Source organism: Protopterus annectens, chromosome 8.part0, assembly GCF_019279795.1.
Source record: "Protopterus annectens isolate FY-2018-M chromosome 8.part0, PAN1.0, whole genome shotgun sequence".
NCBI lineage: Eukaryota > Metazoa > Chordata > Ceratodontiformes > Protopteridae > Protopterus > Protopterus annectens.
This window is the reverse complement of record NC_056741.1, coordinates 640,942,767-640,957,937: the sequence shown is the minus strand read 5'-3', so window position 1 is coordinate 640,957,937 and position 15,171 is coordinate 640,942,767. Positions and strand designations below refer to the sequence as shown.

The 15,171-nt window shown below is 42.9% G+C and overlaps 1 protein-coding gene across 1 annotated transcript in view; it reads right to left on the bottom strand.

The window, feature by feature from the left end:
* CACNA1F (calcium voltage-gated channel subunit alpha1 F) overlaps window positions 1-15,171 on the bottom strand; it is a 4,101,209-nt gene that overhangs the window by 2,090,504 nt on the left and 1,995,534 nt on the right. Inside the window, 1 exon segment of the mRNA XM_044079296.1 lies at window positions 14,968-14,980. Coding sequence (XP_043935231.1) covers window positions 14,968-14,980 — 13 coding nt within the window.

Below are 15,171 nucleotides of genomic sequence, written 5' to 3'. Positions count from 1 at the left end.
GCGCTTAACTTTGTCACTTGTATCATGTAGAGTGATAATAAATATTTTTCATCTCAAGTACGAGCAGTGATTCTTCAGCGTCAGCTTCCAGATTTGTTACTGACTTGAAAGATGAGTTAATAAAGGAGAGGCTTGTGTGTGGTGTTAATAGTGCTGCAGTGATAAAAATTTTGGTTTGTGACAGTGATTTAACATTAAGCAAAGTCATAGAGATTTCTCAAATCCATGAGCTCATAAAAAGGTGCACAAATATGCTTACAAGTGATAAAAATAGAAGTTATGTCCTTACCATAACGTTCCATGTGGAGTGTTCATCTCGCCTTTGTTCCTACACCTGGGTTCGGAGCCGATCCTCGGCTCCGTGTCGGCCGCTTGGCAAAGCTCTGCATCGAGAAGAAGCTCGAGACCAACCTAACTCCCACAATCCCCCTCTGCCTTTACCTCAGATCTAGTTTGCAAGCAAACCAACAGTAAACAGAAGAGAGCAAAACACATTCATGCCAAACAAGAATAAATATAGCTAAAATACATAGCCATAACAACTGCTCAAGGCAGAATCAGGAGAAACAAACCAGGCACCTAAACTGGACGTTCTTCCTGAGGGTGGGAGGGTGGAATGTAAGAACAAAGGCGAGATGAACACTCCACATGGAACGTTATGGTAAGGACATAACTTCTATATGTGAGAGTGTTCAATCTCGCCGTTTGTTCTTACACCTGGGTAGCGTCCCTAGCTCCATGTTCCCGAGGAACTCAGGGGAGAACGTTCCTGAGCACAGTGGAACCAAAGGTTGCCCTGTCCCTAGAAATCCTGTCTACTTTGTAATGAGAAATGAATGTATGTGGTTTAGACCAAGTGGCAGCCGCACAAATAGTGTCTAACTGCAGGCGGGCTGCATGAGCCAGGGATGAAGATACTGATCTTGTAGAGTGCCCTTTGGGCTTGACAGGTAAAGTTTGTTCAGAGGCAGTATAAACAAAAATAATGCAATCAGAAAGCCATTTGGACAGGGTTCGTTTTGTAATTGCCATACCTTTCTTGCTGTCTGAGAAGGCTACAAAGAGCTGGTCTGTTTTTCTGTGATCCTTTGTTCTGTCCAAGTAAAATCTGAGTTGTCTATGAACATCTAACTTGTGTAACATGTATTCCAACTTATTGGAATGGTTCTTAAAAAAGTTGGGGAGTTCAATGGACTGATTAATATTATTAACGGAGCAAACTTTGGGAAGAAAGGATGGATTAGTGCGAAGAGATACTCTATCAGGGTGAAAAATCAAATAAGGATGTTTAACTGAAAGAGCTTGAAGCTCCGATACCCGCCTGGCCGATGTGATAGCCACCAGAAAAAGGGTCTTCCATGACAAAAACTTCAAAGGACAGGAAGAGGCTGGTTCAAAAGGTGGTAGCATCAGCTGTGACAAGAGAAGGTTCAAGTTCCAAGGTGAAGTAGGACTTCTAACTGGTGGTCTAATATGGAAAGATCCTTTTAGAAAGGCTTTACAAAGTCTGTGAGCCATAATAGGAGCCCCACTTTCCCCCACATGAAAGTTTGATATGGCAGCTAATTGCACTCTCAAAGTGGCAGGAGAAGCCCCTTGGTGGAACAGTTCAGATAAAAACTCCAAGACCTTATTCAGAGGAGCTATTACGGGATCCAGTTGTTGTGTAGTTGCCCAGTGCACAAAACGCTTCCATTTACTAGTGTAGATCTTTGTAGTGGAAGATTTATGAGAAGCCACCAGGATATTTTGAACTGCTGGGGATAGAAGATCAGACCTGGCTAAGAAGGGAAGCGGAGCAGCCAAGCTGCTAGTCTGAGGGAGAGAAGCGACGGGTGGAGAGCCCCTGACGAATGGGTCAGTAGATCCGGCTCTGGGTCCAGGATCCAGGGTTCCTGCATTTGGTGTGCCAGAAGAGAGGGAAACCAGATTTGATGAGGCCAGAATGGGGCAATGAGGATAACTGTCCTCTGCAGGTTGCTGGCTTTCTGTAGAAATTTTGAAATCAGGGGAACAGGAGGAAAAGCGTACAGGAGACCCGGGGGCCAATCGTGAACCAGAGCGTCCCTGGGGACTTCCCCTGGAGGGGGTAATAGGGCAAAATAGCTCCTGCATTTGGCGTTCATTGGAGACGCAAACAGATCGCAGGAAGGCTGGCCCCACTTGCGAAAAATTTCCTTCGCAACTGACTGTTTGAGGGACCACTCGTGAGGTAACAGGATGGCTCTGCTCAACCTGTCCGCTATGACGTTGGATAACCCCGGGATGTGCGTTGCTATCAGAAAACGACCTGTGGACTCCGCCCATTGCCAGATTCTCATGGCCTCTCTGCATAGTTGATAAGACTTGGTTCCCCCTTGCTTGTTTATGTACCAGACTACGGACATGTTGTCCGTCTGAACTGCAATTGTCCCTAGAGGAAGAAGGGGAGCAAAGTGTTGCAAGGCTAGAAACACTGCCCTCAACTCTAGAACATTGATGTGCAGATTGTATTCCAAATTGGTCCATTCGCCTTGGACTGTCTGTCCCTGAAAGATGCCCCCCCACCCTATCAGGGAAGCGTCCGTGGTCACCGTTGCTGTCGGCGTGGGCAGCACAAATGGTCTTCCGCTGGAAAGATTGCAAGTCCGTAGCCACCAAGCTAGGTGTGATTTGCATATGGTTGTGACGTGAATTTCGTGTGTCAGGGGTAGCTTTTGGAATGACCATTGTGCAAACAGTAGCCATTGAAGAACTCTCATGTGCAGTCTTCCCAAGGGTATCGCAATGAGAGAAGCTGCCATGAGCCCCAAAACCTTCAGAACCAGTTTCGCTGGGGATTTTCTGAATGATAGGAGAAGATATATATGGTTTCGTAGGGAGTTTATCCTTTCTGGAGGAAGCCTTAGAATTAAGCAACGCGTATCCAATTCTGCTCGTATGAATGAGATATGCTGTGATGGCTGTAGTAAGGACTTTTCGAAATTTACGGAAATCCCGAGATGTACACAAAGCTGTAGCGTGTAATCCCTGGCCTGAATCAGTCGACGCTCGGTGGTGGCAGACAGGAGCCAGTCGTCCACATACAGAAACACCTGGAATCCCAGGCGTCTCAAGTGAGACGCTACCACTGCCATACATTTGGTGAAAACCCTGGGGGCTGAGGTCAGACCAAAGGGCAGGGCTCGAAACTGATAATGACTGGCTCCCAGCCGGAAGCGCAAGTGATCCCTGGACGCCCTGGCCATTTTGATGTGGTAGTATGCGTCCTTTAGATCTATTGAGCACATCCAGTTGTCCTTCTGTAGAAATGGAAGGATCGATTGAAGCGTGACCATCCGGAACTTTTCCTTCTTGATGAAGGTATTGAGTTTGCTTAGGTCCAGAATTGGCCTCCAGTCCCCTGTCTTTTTTGGAACTAAAAAGAACCTTGAGTAAGTTCCGAATCCTCTTTGGTCCGCTGGGACTGGTTGGATGACTCTTTTTTCTAGCAGCTTTGAAATTTCTATAGCTGCAGGACTTCGCAGATGGGGCGGCACATCTGAAAGTCTTTTCTGTGGAATTGGGGGCAATAGGAAGGGAATTCTGTAGCCTCTGGAAACAATGCTTTTTACCCAATTGTCTGATGTAAGATTTTGCCAGGCCTGAGGGTATAAAGCTAAGTGACCCCCGACTGCCTCCAGAGCAGGATAGTCGGGCCTCCTCTCAGGAGTGCTGGAAAGGTTTCCCGGGAAGTGTATCCCTGTCACCTTGGTTCTGCGGACCCCCTCTGCCACCAGGGCGACATCTTCCACCTCTGCCCCCTCCTCTGCCTCTAGAGGGGGCATCACCCTGTGTGCCTGGGAAAGAACCTTGGGGTTTTCGAAACCACATTTTTCCACCACGTTGCCCTTTGGGGTATGGTCTGGATGGGGTGGAAAAACGGACTCCGACAGCAGACAGAGTCTTTCCCTCTTGCTCACACCGGGTAAGGGTCTCCTTTACTTTGGGGCCAAAGAGAGTGGCACCATCAAACGGGGCGTTAATAAAGGAAGACTTGAAGGCTTCCGCAAATGAACATAAGCGCATCCAGGATTGTCTACAAAGAGCAATCGCTGAAGCCGCTGCCCTACTCGATCCTTCGGCTGCATATGAGATCAGTCTCATGGACGAGTTTGCAATAGATGTAAGGGTATTGAGATGTGCTGTAACCTTTTCCGAGACGGCAGCATATCTCCCAACTCTTTGATTAGATCCCTCTGTAGCCGTGTGAAGTGGGTCAAATAGTTCAGGGATCGCATAGAAAAAGCCGCTGAACTAAAAATGCGCTTCCCATACCTGTCCATAGTCCTAGAATCTCTGTTAGGCGGATGGACAGATGTGGAAGATTCAGACATCTCCTTTTTCGTGGCAGCTGCCACCACCATAGCGTCCACTGGCACTCCCTTTGTCAGATAAGCCTTATCTTGGGGGGCAGTAATATATTTGTTAGGCTTTCTAGGGACTGGCTCCACCGTGTCAGGTGCCTCCCACGCCCTTCGAGCAATCAGTTCCATCAACTCATCGAAGGGCGGAGTGACCCAGGAGGAGGAAGGGCGAGCACCAAATGCCTTCAGCAAGACTGACTCATCCTCAGAAGGGGGAAGGGCTTGCCAATCACCTCTCTGTTTTAGGATGTCCAGGATGTCAGAAAAGGTGACATCCTCTGAGGGTGATTTTGGGGACCCTTCTGACTCATCCAAGTCAGTGTCCGATGTCAATGATTCTTGTGGAGAATCTAAGTGTCTCCTCTTACACAATCTTTTCCTCGGAACTTCCTTGGGGGGGGCATCCGAAGAAGCCTCCGAGGAAGAGGGGGCACCCTCTAGGGGTGACTGAGACACTGGTGCTCGACGCTTAGACGTAGCCATGGGTGCAGAGGAGGATAACGGACCTTTAGGGGAAGAAGAAGCTGTTTCTGCTGAAGTGGTTGTCTGAACAGACAACACCTTCCTCATGAGTTCGAAGGCCCCCGGGTCCCAAGTCGAGGTATCCCCCGGTTCTGAAGAAGCCGGAGGAATCCCCGAGACAGGCACCGAAGGCATCGACCCCGAGGACGGAGCCGAGTCGATCCCAGCCGAGGCCCCGAGAGGGAGAGTCGGAACCGAAACATCGGTCCGACTCTCAGTCCCGGACCCAAGGATGGATCTTCGGCTCCAAGACTCCGGAACTGGGCCCGACGGAGTCGAGGTGAACGGTACCGACCGAGAAAAAGACGGATCCGGCACCGAGGGCTCCACAATCAACAGATCAGCCTCTCCCGGCTCCGAAGACTGGATAGGCCTCGGAGGAGGAACAGGTGGAGATAAGGGAAGGCCTTCGAGTCTCGACACCAACTGGGAGGAGACAGAGATGAGTTTGGACAAGGCCGTATTCTCCATCAATTTCTGCACCACGCGGTCTACATCGGTGTCGGAGAGGGGCCTGGAAGAACGCGTTGAAGGAATCGAAGACGGAGCCGACCTCAAAAGTGCAGGCGGAGGAAGCTCCGTCACCGGTTCCAAGACTCGAGGCTCGGTAACTGACAACAGTTCAACACTCGGCCCCGAAGTCTGTGGAACCGGTGATCGAACTTTGAATGAAGAGCTTGGAGCCGATGACTTGGGCTCCGACGTCTTTCGATTCCTTCGAGGATTTAGATGCCTGGTCTGATGCATCCAGAGCCTCTTGGAATGCAGGCTTCAAAAGACCCCTATCCATAAGCTTCCTGCGCCTATCTGTCATGACCCTTCCACTGAAAGAATGACAGATGGAGCAGTCTTCTTGCAGATGGAGAGGGCCAAGACAGTAGACGCAGGAACTATGATTGTCTGTGACAGACATCTTCTGTCCACATTGGCACCGTTTGAAGCCTGATTTAGCTTTTTCTGACATGTTAACAAAATCAACCCAGAAAACAGAGAAGTAGCTAGTACTAAATGTCCAATCCAGTAAAAGTTGTCAAATCCAGTATAAATTGTCAAAACCTGTTAATAAAGTCACATCCAATAGTCAACTCCAGTAAAAGTAAAAGGGTGGGGTAGGCCCCGAGGGAATAACTCAAAGAAGTATATAAAAATTATATACGGAACCGAGAAACCCTCGATATACTACTCATACACACACACAATCAACTTTAGAAGAGTTTTATACCAAAAATAATACAAGAAATATAAGAATTAATTAATCTTAGCTTTGAGGTGGTTCGAGCTCATCAAAATGATGCGAACGTTGCAGCGGCAAACTAGATCTGAGGTAAAGGCAGAGGGGGATTGTGGGAGTTAGGTTGGTCTCGAGCTTCTTCTCGATGCAGAGCTTTGCCAAGCGGCCGACACGGAGCCGAGGATCGGCTCCGAACCCAGGTGTAAGAACAAACGGCGAGATTGAACACTCTCACATGCATGGTTTCAACAGCTTCTAGAGCAAACATAGACAGCATGTAACACATGGCAAGCAGATATGGGCCTAAGCACATGGCAGCAGCAACCCCTGTGGGTGTGGTAGGAAGATCCCATAGCTTTCTAGCAAGTTCCAAGACTAGCTCAGTATAAAGGGCATGCTCACTGATCAGTACAGTGTAAGAGTGAATCAGCAAAACCCAAGTCAAGTCTTATTGTTAACTGTCATAATTGTGGTGCCAAACATGAGTCTAAAAGAAAGAAGTGCTTAGTATTTGGTCAGCAATGCCACAAGTTTAAAAATGGCACCATTTTCAAAAGTTTTGTAAATCAAACAAGTCTCATTCAGTTATTAAGAAAGGTCACTCAAAAAAAAGTTGATCATATAGGGAGCTGCAACCCTACTTTCTATGTAGATGTATCAGTGGTCAGTGAAAAGGCTGATACATTAGCTTTACTGGCAAAGAATGAAGTATTTTGTACTATCCTAATCAATGGTAAACCCACACAACTCAAAGTAAACACTGGTTCAAAGTGTAATGTAATGTCAGCAGAAACATTTGCTAAAGTGAGAGCTGGTGAGTAGCTTAATTTGGGCAACTGTGCAAAGCTTGTTGCTTATGGAGGTGAAAAGCTTTGGGCTGGGAACAGTTACAGCTTGCAATTTTATGTAGTCTGAAGACCTGTGCAGTCATTATTAGGTCTCAGAGATGGTTTGAGAATGAAACTGCTTTCTTTTACATAAGAAGTACATCATATAAGCACATATCCCAGTTCCAGCTTCAGTGATACTATTTTATCAGAGTATAAAGACGTTTTTGACGTCAAGCTAGGCAAACTTCCAGTTGTGCACTCCATGAATTTAGACCCAGAGCTCAGTCCAGTAGTCAGACCAGCAAGAAGACTTCCAATAGCTAGGACAGATAGGACAAAGTCAAGGTCCAGTTAGACAAAATGGCGCAGCAAGGTTTGATTTGTTCAGTCACAGAACCAACCGAGTGGCAAGGGAGCCCGCAGGATTTTTTGCAGGGGGGTGCAAACCCAGAGCCCCACCCACATAGCTCACCCCGCCCCCTGCCCACACAGCCCCGCCCAAGTCCACCCACCCAAGCCCCGCCCACACTGCCATTCCAGTGTCCCATTACTTGGCTATTTCTCCCCATTTACTGTAGACACTGTTCAAATCTGTGTGCATACTGTTTTATGCTTTAGTTCTACAATGATTACAGGCAGTTGGATTTAATTTACAACTTTTACTTCAAACATTATAGCCCAAACACTGAGACATTTACTAAACCTAAACAAAGCTATAGTCTTACAATGAAAACAGACTTGGCATTAAAGCTTCTCTACTTTTGAAACTCACATTCAATGAAACAGCATTGAAACCCACATTCAAAGAAAATGCATCTGGCCAGTGGCAGGTTATTTACCTTTGAACTGTTTTCAAGCAATAGGCTCCTTGCACACCGTTAGGGCCATGCAAAAGTTATTTGATTTACCTGATTGTATTAATTATAATATATAATTGAATTATATCCCTTGCATTATACAGCAGCACTTGTTTGAGTGTCTCTGCTGAAGTAAAAGTAATCTGAATAATTCCACATTAAAGATATCTGAAACTAATGAAGATGTTGTTGCTAGAAAACAACTGTATATTTCAGTGTTTCATCTACAAATTCAGTGCCTGCTGCCGTCAAAGAATAAATTGCCTATGTTAAATTAAAAAAATGGTAAGCTGGTACATTGCAATAGAAAATGGATGACAAGCTGAAAAACAGGTTCATAGTTATTAGGCATCTCATCCAAAAGAGGACATCCTGAGGACTGCAGCATACAAATGTATATGCTATAGGAATATAACCTCAAGCCTTTACATTAAGATGCAAGTATTCTACTTGTGGTGCTACTAACATAGCTTTAAAACTTTATACCACAACAGAGATACCATTTGCTAAACAAAACAGTTGCACATTGTAAATAGACTTGGCATGAGCAGCAGTGAACTTAGCTTCCCTTAAAACTCACAGTTCCTTGAAAATGCACTTGAAAATTCCACCTGTTAACTCTAACTTGGGCATTTCATTTTCTCTCTCACAAACATACCACACCCCTCAAGGCCTCAACCTTAGTGCAAGAAATCTGGACAAAGCCTAAAATAAATAGGGATAGATTATAAATATGGCTCTCAGAAACTTAGAAAATTGCAAGAGTAACAGGATTTGTGTTAGTATGCATTTTTCTAAATGACATGACATCTAAAACTGAAATGTCTCATTTAGCAACTTCAATCCTTTTTAGGAGGAATATGGGGCAAAAATCTGGGCAGCTGAGGGGTATGCTACCTCCCTCTTATACACACACCAAATAATTCTGGTCAGACTTGAATTAGTTCTGGGAAGGTTGCACTGAACGGCACAGTGCTTGAGCTGAAGTGGGTGAAATCCTGGTAGCCAGTGATAACTGATCTGCAGCTCAGCAATGTGAAGCATTAAAGCATTTTTAGCAGAGCATTGTTTCATCACTACCTATTGTGTTTGCACATAAGTTGTAGTTATTTTAAACATTTGCCTTTTTTGATTACTACAGAGTACATTTACCCACCAGAGCTATTGTGTTTTGACTTCAGTGTGGAGCTAGTTGTTGCAGGCCTTGGCTTTTAAGTAAGGTAGCAATGCTCATTTACCATATACCATTAAAGCCACCCAACTACAAGTGTACTAACACACAGACACTGCTATAAGACACTGGTCTGCAATAAAATGTAATGAGCTTCTGAAAATACTGTAATCCTGTCCTTTTATTACAATGAATATAAAATACTTCGAAATAAGGTAAAAAAGCTCATAATCTTCGACCGACAAAACTACTTTTCCACACTTCAAAACAATAATAAAATCAAACCCTCAGAAATTTTGGAAAGGTATCTCTACTCTACTTGAGCCCAGCAAACCAGATACCCCTACCCCAGACCCAAACGCTCCTGACCAAGACTTGGCTACCCAATTTAACTCTTTTCATTGAATCCATTTCCAAATTAACGTCATCTTTCTCTAACACCACTACATTCTCCAAAACTCCCTTACCATCCCCAACCAAGACTCTACCCTACTCTGCTACTACTTCCTCATTCCCATCTAGTAACTAACATCTATCCACTCCTCCTACTGCTACTACTTCATCAGCTTCATCTGCCCTAATTCTCCCTCTTCACACTCCTTTTTTCTCATTTAAACCTATACCCACTTCTACTATAAAGAAACTCCTTATGAAACTGAAGCCATGCACCAATGCTCCTGATAACATCCCTTCTTACTTTCTTAGCAAAGCTGCTGAAGCAATCGCTTACCCTATTAGCATTTTAAATCAACTGCTCTATCCAAGAATGTATAGTACCCCAAGTCTGGAAAAGGGCCTTTATCATACCTCTACATAAAGGTGGCAACAACAACAATGTTACTAATTTCCACCCCATCGCTATTCTGTCCCCCATCTCTAAACTCCTAGAAAAGCGTATCCAACTACAACTCCTTCCACATCTCTTAGATAATCACCTACTAACTCCCACACATGGATTCAGACCACATCATAGCACTATGACCGCCCTCCTCTCCTTCCTTGAAACTGTAAATAAAGCCTGCAACTCTGGCCAAATTGTTTCTACCCTACTACTCGACCTCTCTAAGGCCATTGACACTCTCTCACAGCCTGCTACTAACTAAACTTTCTAAACTTAACCTATCTCCCTCCTCCTTGAACTGGTTCTCCAGCTACTTATCTAACAGATCTCAAGCAGTCAAATGGAAAAAGGCCACCTCCTCATTTCTAAATACTCCTACTGGGGTACCCCAGGGCTCTATACTGAGTCCCCTTCTCTTCAATATATTTATAAATGATTTCCGCAACTCTATCCCATTCTCAGACATTATCCAATATGCCGATGATTCTGCTATTATCTGCGCTGCCACCTCTATCCCCTCACTCCTAAAACTGACTCAAGATGCTTTTACAACAACTGAGCAATGGATGAAAAGGAATCACCTAGCACTCAATGCCTCTAAAACCAAATTAATGTTATTCACCCCCTCTAAGGCAACTTCTTTCAATATAAACACATTCCACATCTCTAGACAAAATAATCTACCCCTGGAACTGGTGTCCGAGACCAGGTTACTTGGGGTCCAAATTGATAACCAGCTCAAATTCAACTCCCACCTACAGTTAAATATCAAGAAAACCCATCAAAAACTAGGTATGCTTTACAGACAAAATCATTACCTTACACCTGCTACCAAAATCACCCTCTCTACTTCATTTCTTATCCCCTCCCTTCTCTATGGCGCTCCACTCCTAACTAATCTACAGACCTCTCTAAAAACACAACTTTCCTCTTGCTACAACAAAATTGCCAAGTTCGCTACCAACCACAAGTCCTCCACCCACCACTGTTCCTCTCTCCAAAAACTAAAATGGCTAGAGCTACCCAGTTATCTCATATATACTCAACTAAATCTTGCACATAAGCTCATTTTCAACCCCTCCCTTTGTCCCTCCCTTTCATCAGCCTTTAAAATGCACCTTCCTGCTAGAGTATTAAGGTCCAACAATCAAAATCTATTAGAAGTATATAAACCAACTCGTCCCGCAGGCAAAAATCTTCTGTCTTATGGCCTTGCATGCCTTTGGAACTCCCTACCACCTTCCATTCGCACCACCCCCAACCATTTTATATTTAAAAGATCTCTTCACTCACATCTAGTATCCCAGTAGGAATGCTCTTGCTCCCACCCCACATAACTAACTTGCAAACTCCATCTTCTTTCTTCCTCTGTTTCCTCCTGCAACTTTCCTAATTACCCACCCTAACTCATACATATTATTATTCCTACAATAAATCGGAATGAATATACTAGGCCACACTTCCTAAGTATTGCTTCCCTAATACGTTATTGCTTCTCAGTACTTTTGTACATTGCTTCCTAATATGTTATTATTCCTCAATATTGTCATGAAATGCTTCCAAACATGTTGTTATTTCTCAGTGCTTTTGTGATAAATTTCCCTTTAGTCTGTATTACCTATTAATTTCATCATTAGATTGTACTCGCTCTAGTTTTTGTTGTATTATTTGCAAATTGTTATTTCTTGTATGATTAACTTCTGTGTAATTGTATAATTTGTATATCTATTAATAACCTACTTAGTTTTGGAGCTTTTCTCCCCAGGACTCCATTGAAAACGGGTTAATTTGGCCCAATGGACTATCCTGGCAAACCAACTGCAAATAAAATAAATAAATAAAATACTGTCATATGCATTTCAATACCCAAGGCTTATACATTATCTAGTCATGTAAATATTCTCTGCATGGCAACAACGAAAAGGCTTTCAATGCTGGTAATTCTTTAACAATATACTTACTAAAGCTTACTTGCATCTTACAATGTCTGACAAGCTTACTATAACTTACTTGCAACTTACAATCTCCGACAAGCTTACCTGATGTTCATTAAACTATGGCTACTTAAACAGAGCAACAGGGCACTGTGACAGCATACAGTTCCTGAATAAGAAGCATAAATCAATAGTACAAAAATCTGAAAGAAAACCAGAACATTTTGCAAAATCAAGGACAGATGAAAAGCCACGGTCGTATTTGTGATCTACTTTGGATGGGGGAATACTCTGCACACTTACACTGCATAACTGCTCCTTGCCTTCCATGGACACATCCAGAGCCACTACAATGGGGAGTGGGGTGCAATAAGTATGTCACAATTTGAAATGTCTCTGGCTGACAGTGATGGATCTGACACTCATACCTCTCAACTTCAGAGCAAGAAATCTGGACAAAGCCATACATAGAACTAGAAGTGGGACACAAGCCCAAAAATAAGGCCAATTTTTAAATATTGCTCTTATAACTTAAATAGAACAGGTAGATCTTGCATTAGTACAAATTTTCTGAAGGGTATGAAATCTGAAACTCAAATGTCTGCCATTATTTTCTAACTTCAATCTTTAATGACTTGCCACTAAATTGCCAGAAAACCACAATTTTATGAAAAACGGACCAAAATGTGATGCAAAAATACCTGTCAAAAAAGGGACACCTTTTTAATATTAACAGTTAACTTGAAGCAGCTAACAAAATAAGAGCATCCACATGCATTTCTGAAATAAAGATAATCTATAAGTGATCATTACAATTATATATAATTGTAAACCTTCCACATTTTCTTCCAAAATTGCCATTTTGGAGGAGGGATTATTAGGGGAGAGCAACATTTTGAGCCAGAATTGGGGACAATTGAGATGTTTGGATATTCCTAATCTACAAAGTGATTTGCACGTACCTCTCAACCTCTTAATGCAGGAAATCTGAACAAGGCCAAATATATTGGGGAACATACAAACACTACGAAAAATTGCTCTTGTATAAACTTAAAGACAGTCTTGCATTAGCATGCATTTTTCTGAAGGTTATGACATCTGAAACTCAATGTCTGTCATTTAATGGCTTCATTCCTAAATGATTTGCTAGAAAACCACAAATTTGAGGAACAAACCAAAAATAAGCAGCAAATATCTATTCATTCTGCAAAGATATGGACAACTGAGAGGTATAGTTCAACCGGGGCTGTCTGAGCTTGCTACCCCCCTCACAAAATCATGGTCAAATGGAGCCTCCCCCCTGCAGCCATTCCAATGTCCCATTCCTTGGTTATTTTGCCCCATTTATCATAAACACTAATGTGCATACTGCTTTACTTGTGCAATGATTTAGGATTTCATTTGAAAGTTTTATTTTGCATTTTACAGCACAAACCCTAATACATATCTGTTAAAGCAATGCAGTCTCACAATGAAAATAGACTAACATTAAAACTTCTCTGCTCTTGAAACTCACATGCATTGGAACAGCACTGAAACCCACTTTCAGAGAAAATACATTTTGCCAATGGCAAATATTAACTCTGGGCTGTCTTCAAAATCACAGGCCCCTCGAACATAACGTGCTCTTTGAAATACCTTCCTGACCGTATTACATTATATTCCTTGTACAATACAGTGCAGTTGTTAGAGGGCATTTTAAATTTATTGTTTTGAACATTTTCCAGTAAACAATGAAACAAAAAGCATCCACCAATGACAAAACTGCCCAATTCAGAACATTTCCATCATAAAAAGTCTACTCAAGTCCACCAGTATCAGTAAAAAATATACACAATCTCTGAAGTAGTAAACTCCACATTGAAAAAATTTGTAACTAATAAAGAGGTTGCTGCTAGCAAACACTTTATATGTCATTGCTTAATCTACAAATAAAGTGCCTGTTACCCTTGAAGAATAAATTGCTTTTGTTGCATGCAATAAAAAATGAAAAGCTAGTAATACCGCAATAGGGAATGGATAGCAAACTGTTAACAGGTTCATAGTTACTAGGTATCTTTGCCAAAAAGACTGCAGCATCCACCCCCTTAACAACACAATACAGCATCAGCAATGCATTTACCTACTGTAGGAGTAGAACCCACAGCCTTCAGCATCTAAAGCAAGTACACTATCTGTTGTGCTATTAAAATGCAAGCAGACTAAACATAAGCAGCACTAAACTTTTGCTCCCCTGCAGCTCTCAGCTCCTTGTAAAATCTACTCGACACTCAGCTGTATCTCTGAACTTTTCAGCACAAGAAATCTGGAAAAAGCCAAAATTTATTGAGGGGGGGGACAAAAGGCCAAAAACCAGGGACACATTTTAAACATTGCTTGTATAATGTTTGAAAGTTGCTAGAATAAAATGCTGCATTACCACCATACATTTCACTGCCACGTCTTGAACCCAGGGGACCCCGTGCAAAACAGTCAGAGTAACATACCACTACGCCAAATCAACTGTTTTGCGAAAGAGGAAGACTGAAACTTAAATAGCTACCATTTAGTGAATTCAGTTCTCACCATAGCACAGCTGTCAACCTCTTAGCACAAAATACCTGAACAAAGCCAATAATGGGTGACTACAACCACCAAACATTCAGAGAATTCAGTTCTCACCATAGCTCTCAACCACTTAGCAAATAACACCCGGACAAAGCCAGTAATGGGAGAATATAGCCCCCAAACATATTCAGTGAAATCAGTTCTTACCATAGCTCTCAACATTAGCAAAAAACCTGGATGAAGCCAATAAATACCTGAACAAAGCCAATACTGGGTGAATACAGCCCCCAAACATATTCAGTGAATTCAGTTCTTACCATAACTCTCAACCCTAGCACAAAACCTGGATGAAGCCAATAATGGGGGGAATACAGTCCCAAACACTACCTAAACAAAGCCAATACTGGATGAATACAGCCCCCAAACATATTCAGTGAATTCAGTTCTTACCATAACTCTCAACCCTAGCACAAAACCTGGACAAAGCCAATAATGGGGGGAATACAGTCCCAAACACAGGGATACATTTCAAATATCCATCTTGTACACTTAGAAAATTGCTAGAATAAAAGCTTTTGTTACCATGCACTTTCTGAAGAATATGAAGTCTGATATTGAAGTGTGTCTATTTTTTTTAACTTTTGTTAACCAGGAAAGTCTGACTTTGAAAAAAAAAGCTAATTTTAGCAGAGGCCCAGGGAGAAACACTCCAGACAGCCAAGAATAAAACCAGAGAACATGTAGCTGTCAGGCAACAAGGACACAAATGCAGAAACCACAGATTTTATGAGGAATAGAAAAAGTATGAAGGAAAATCCTGCAACATTTTTACAAATGGTGGTGGGTAGGGAAT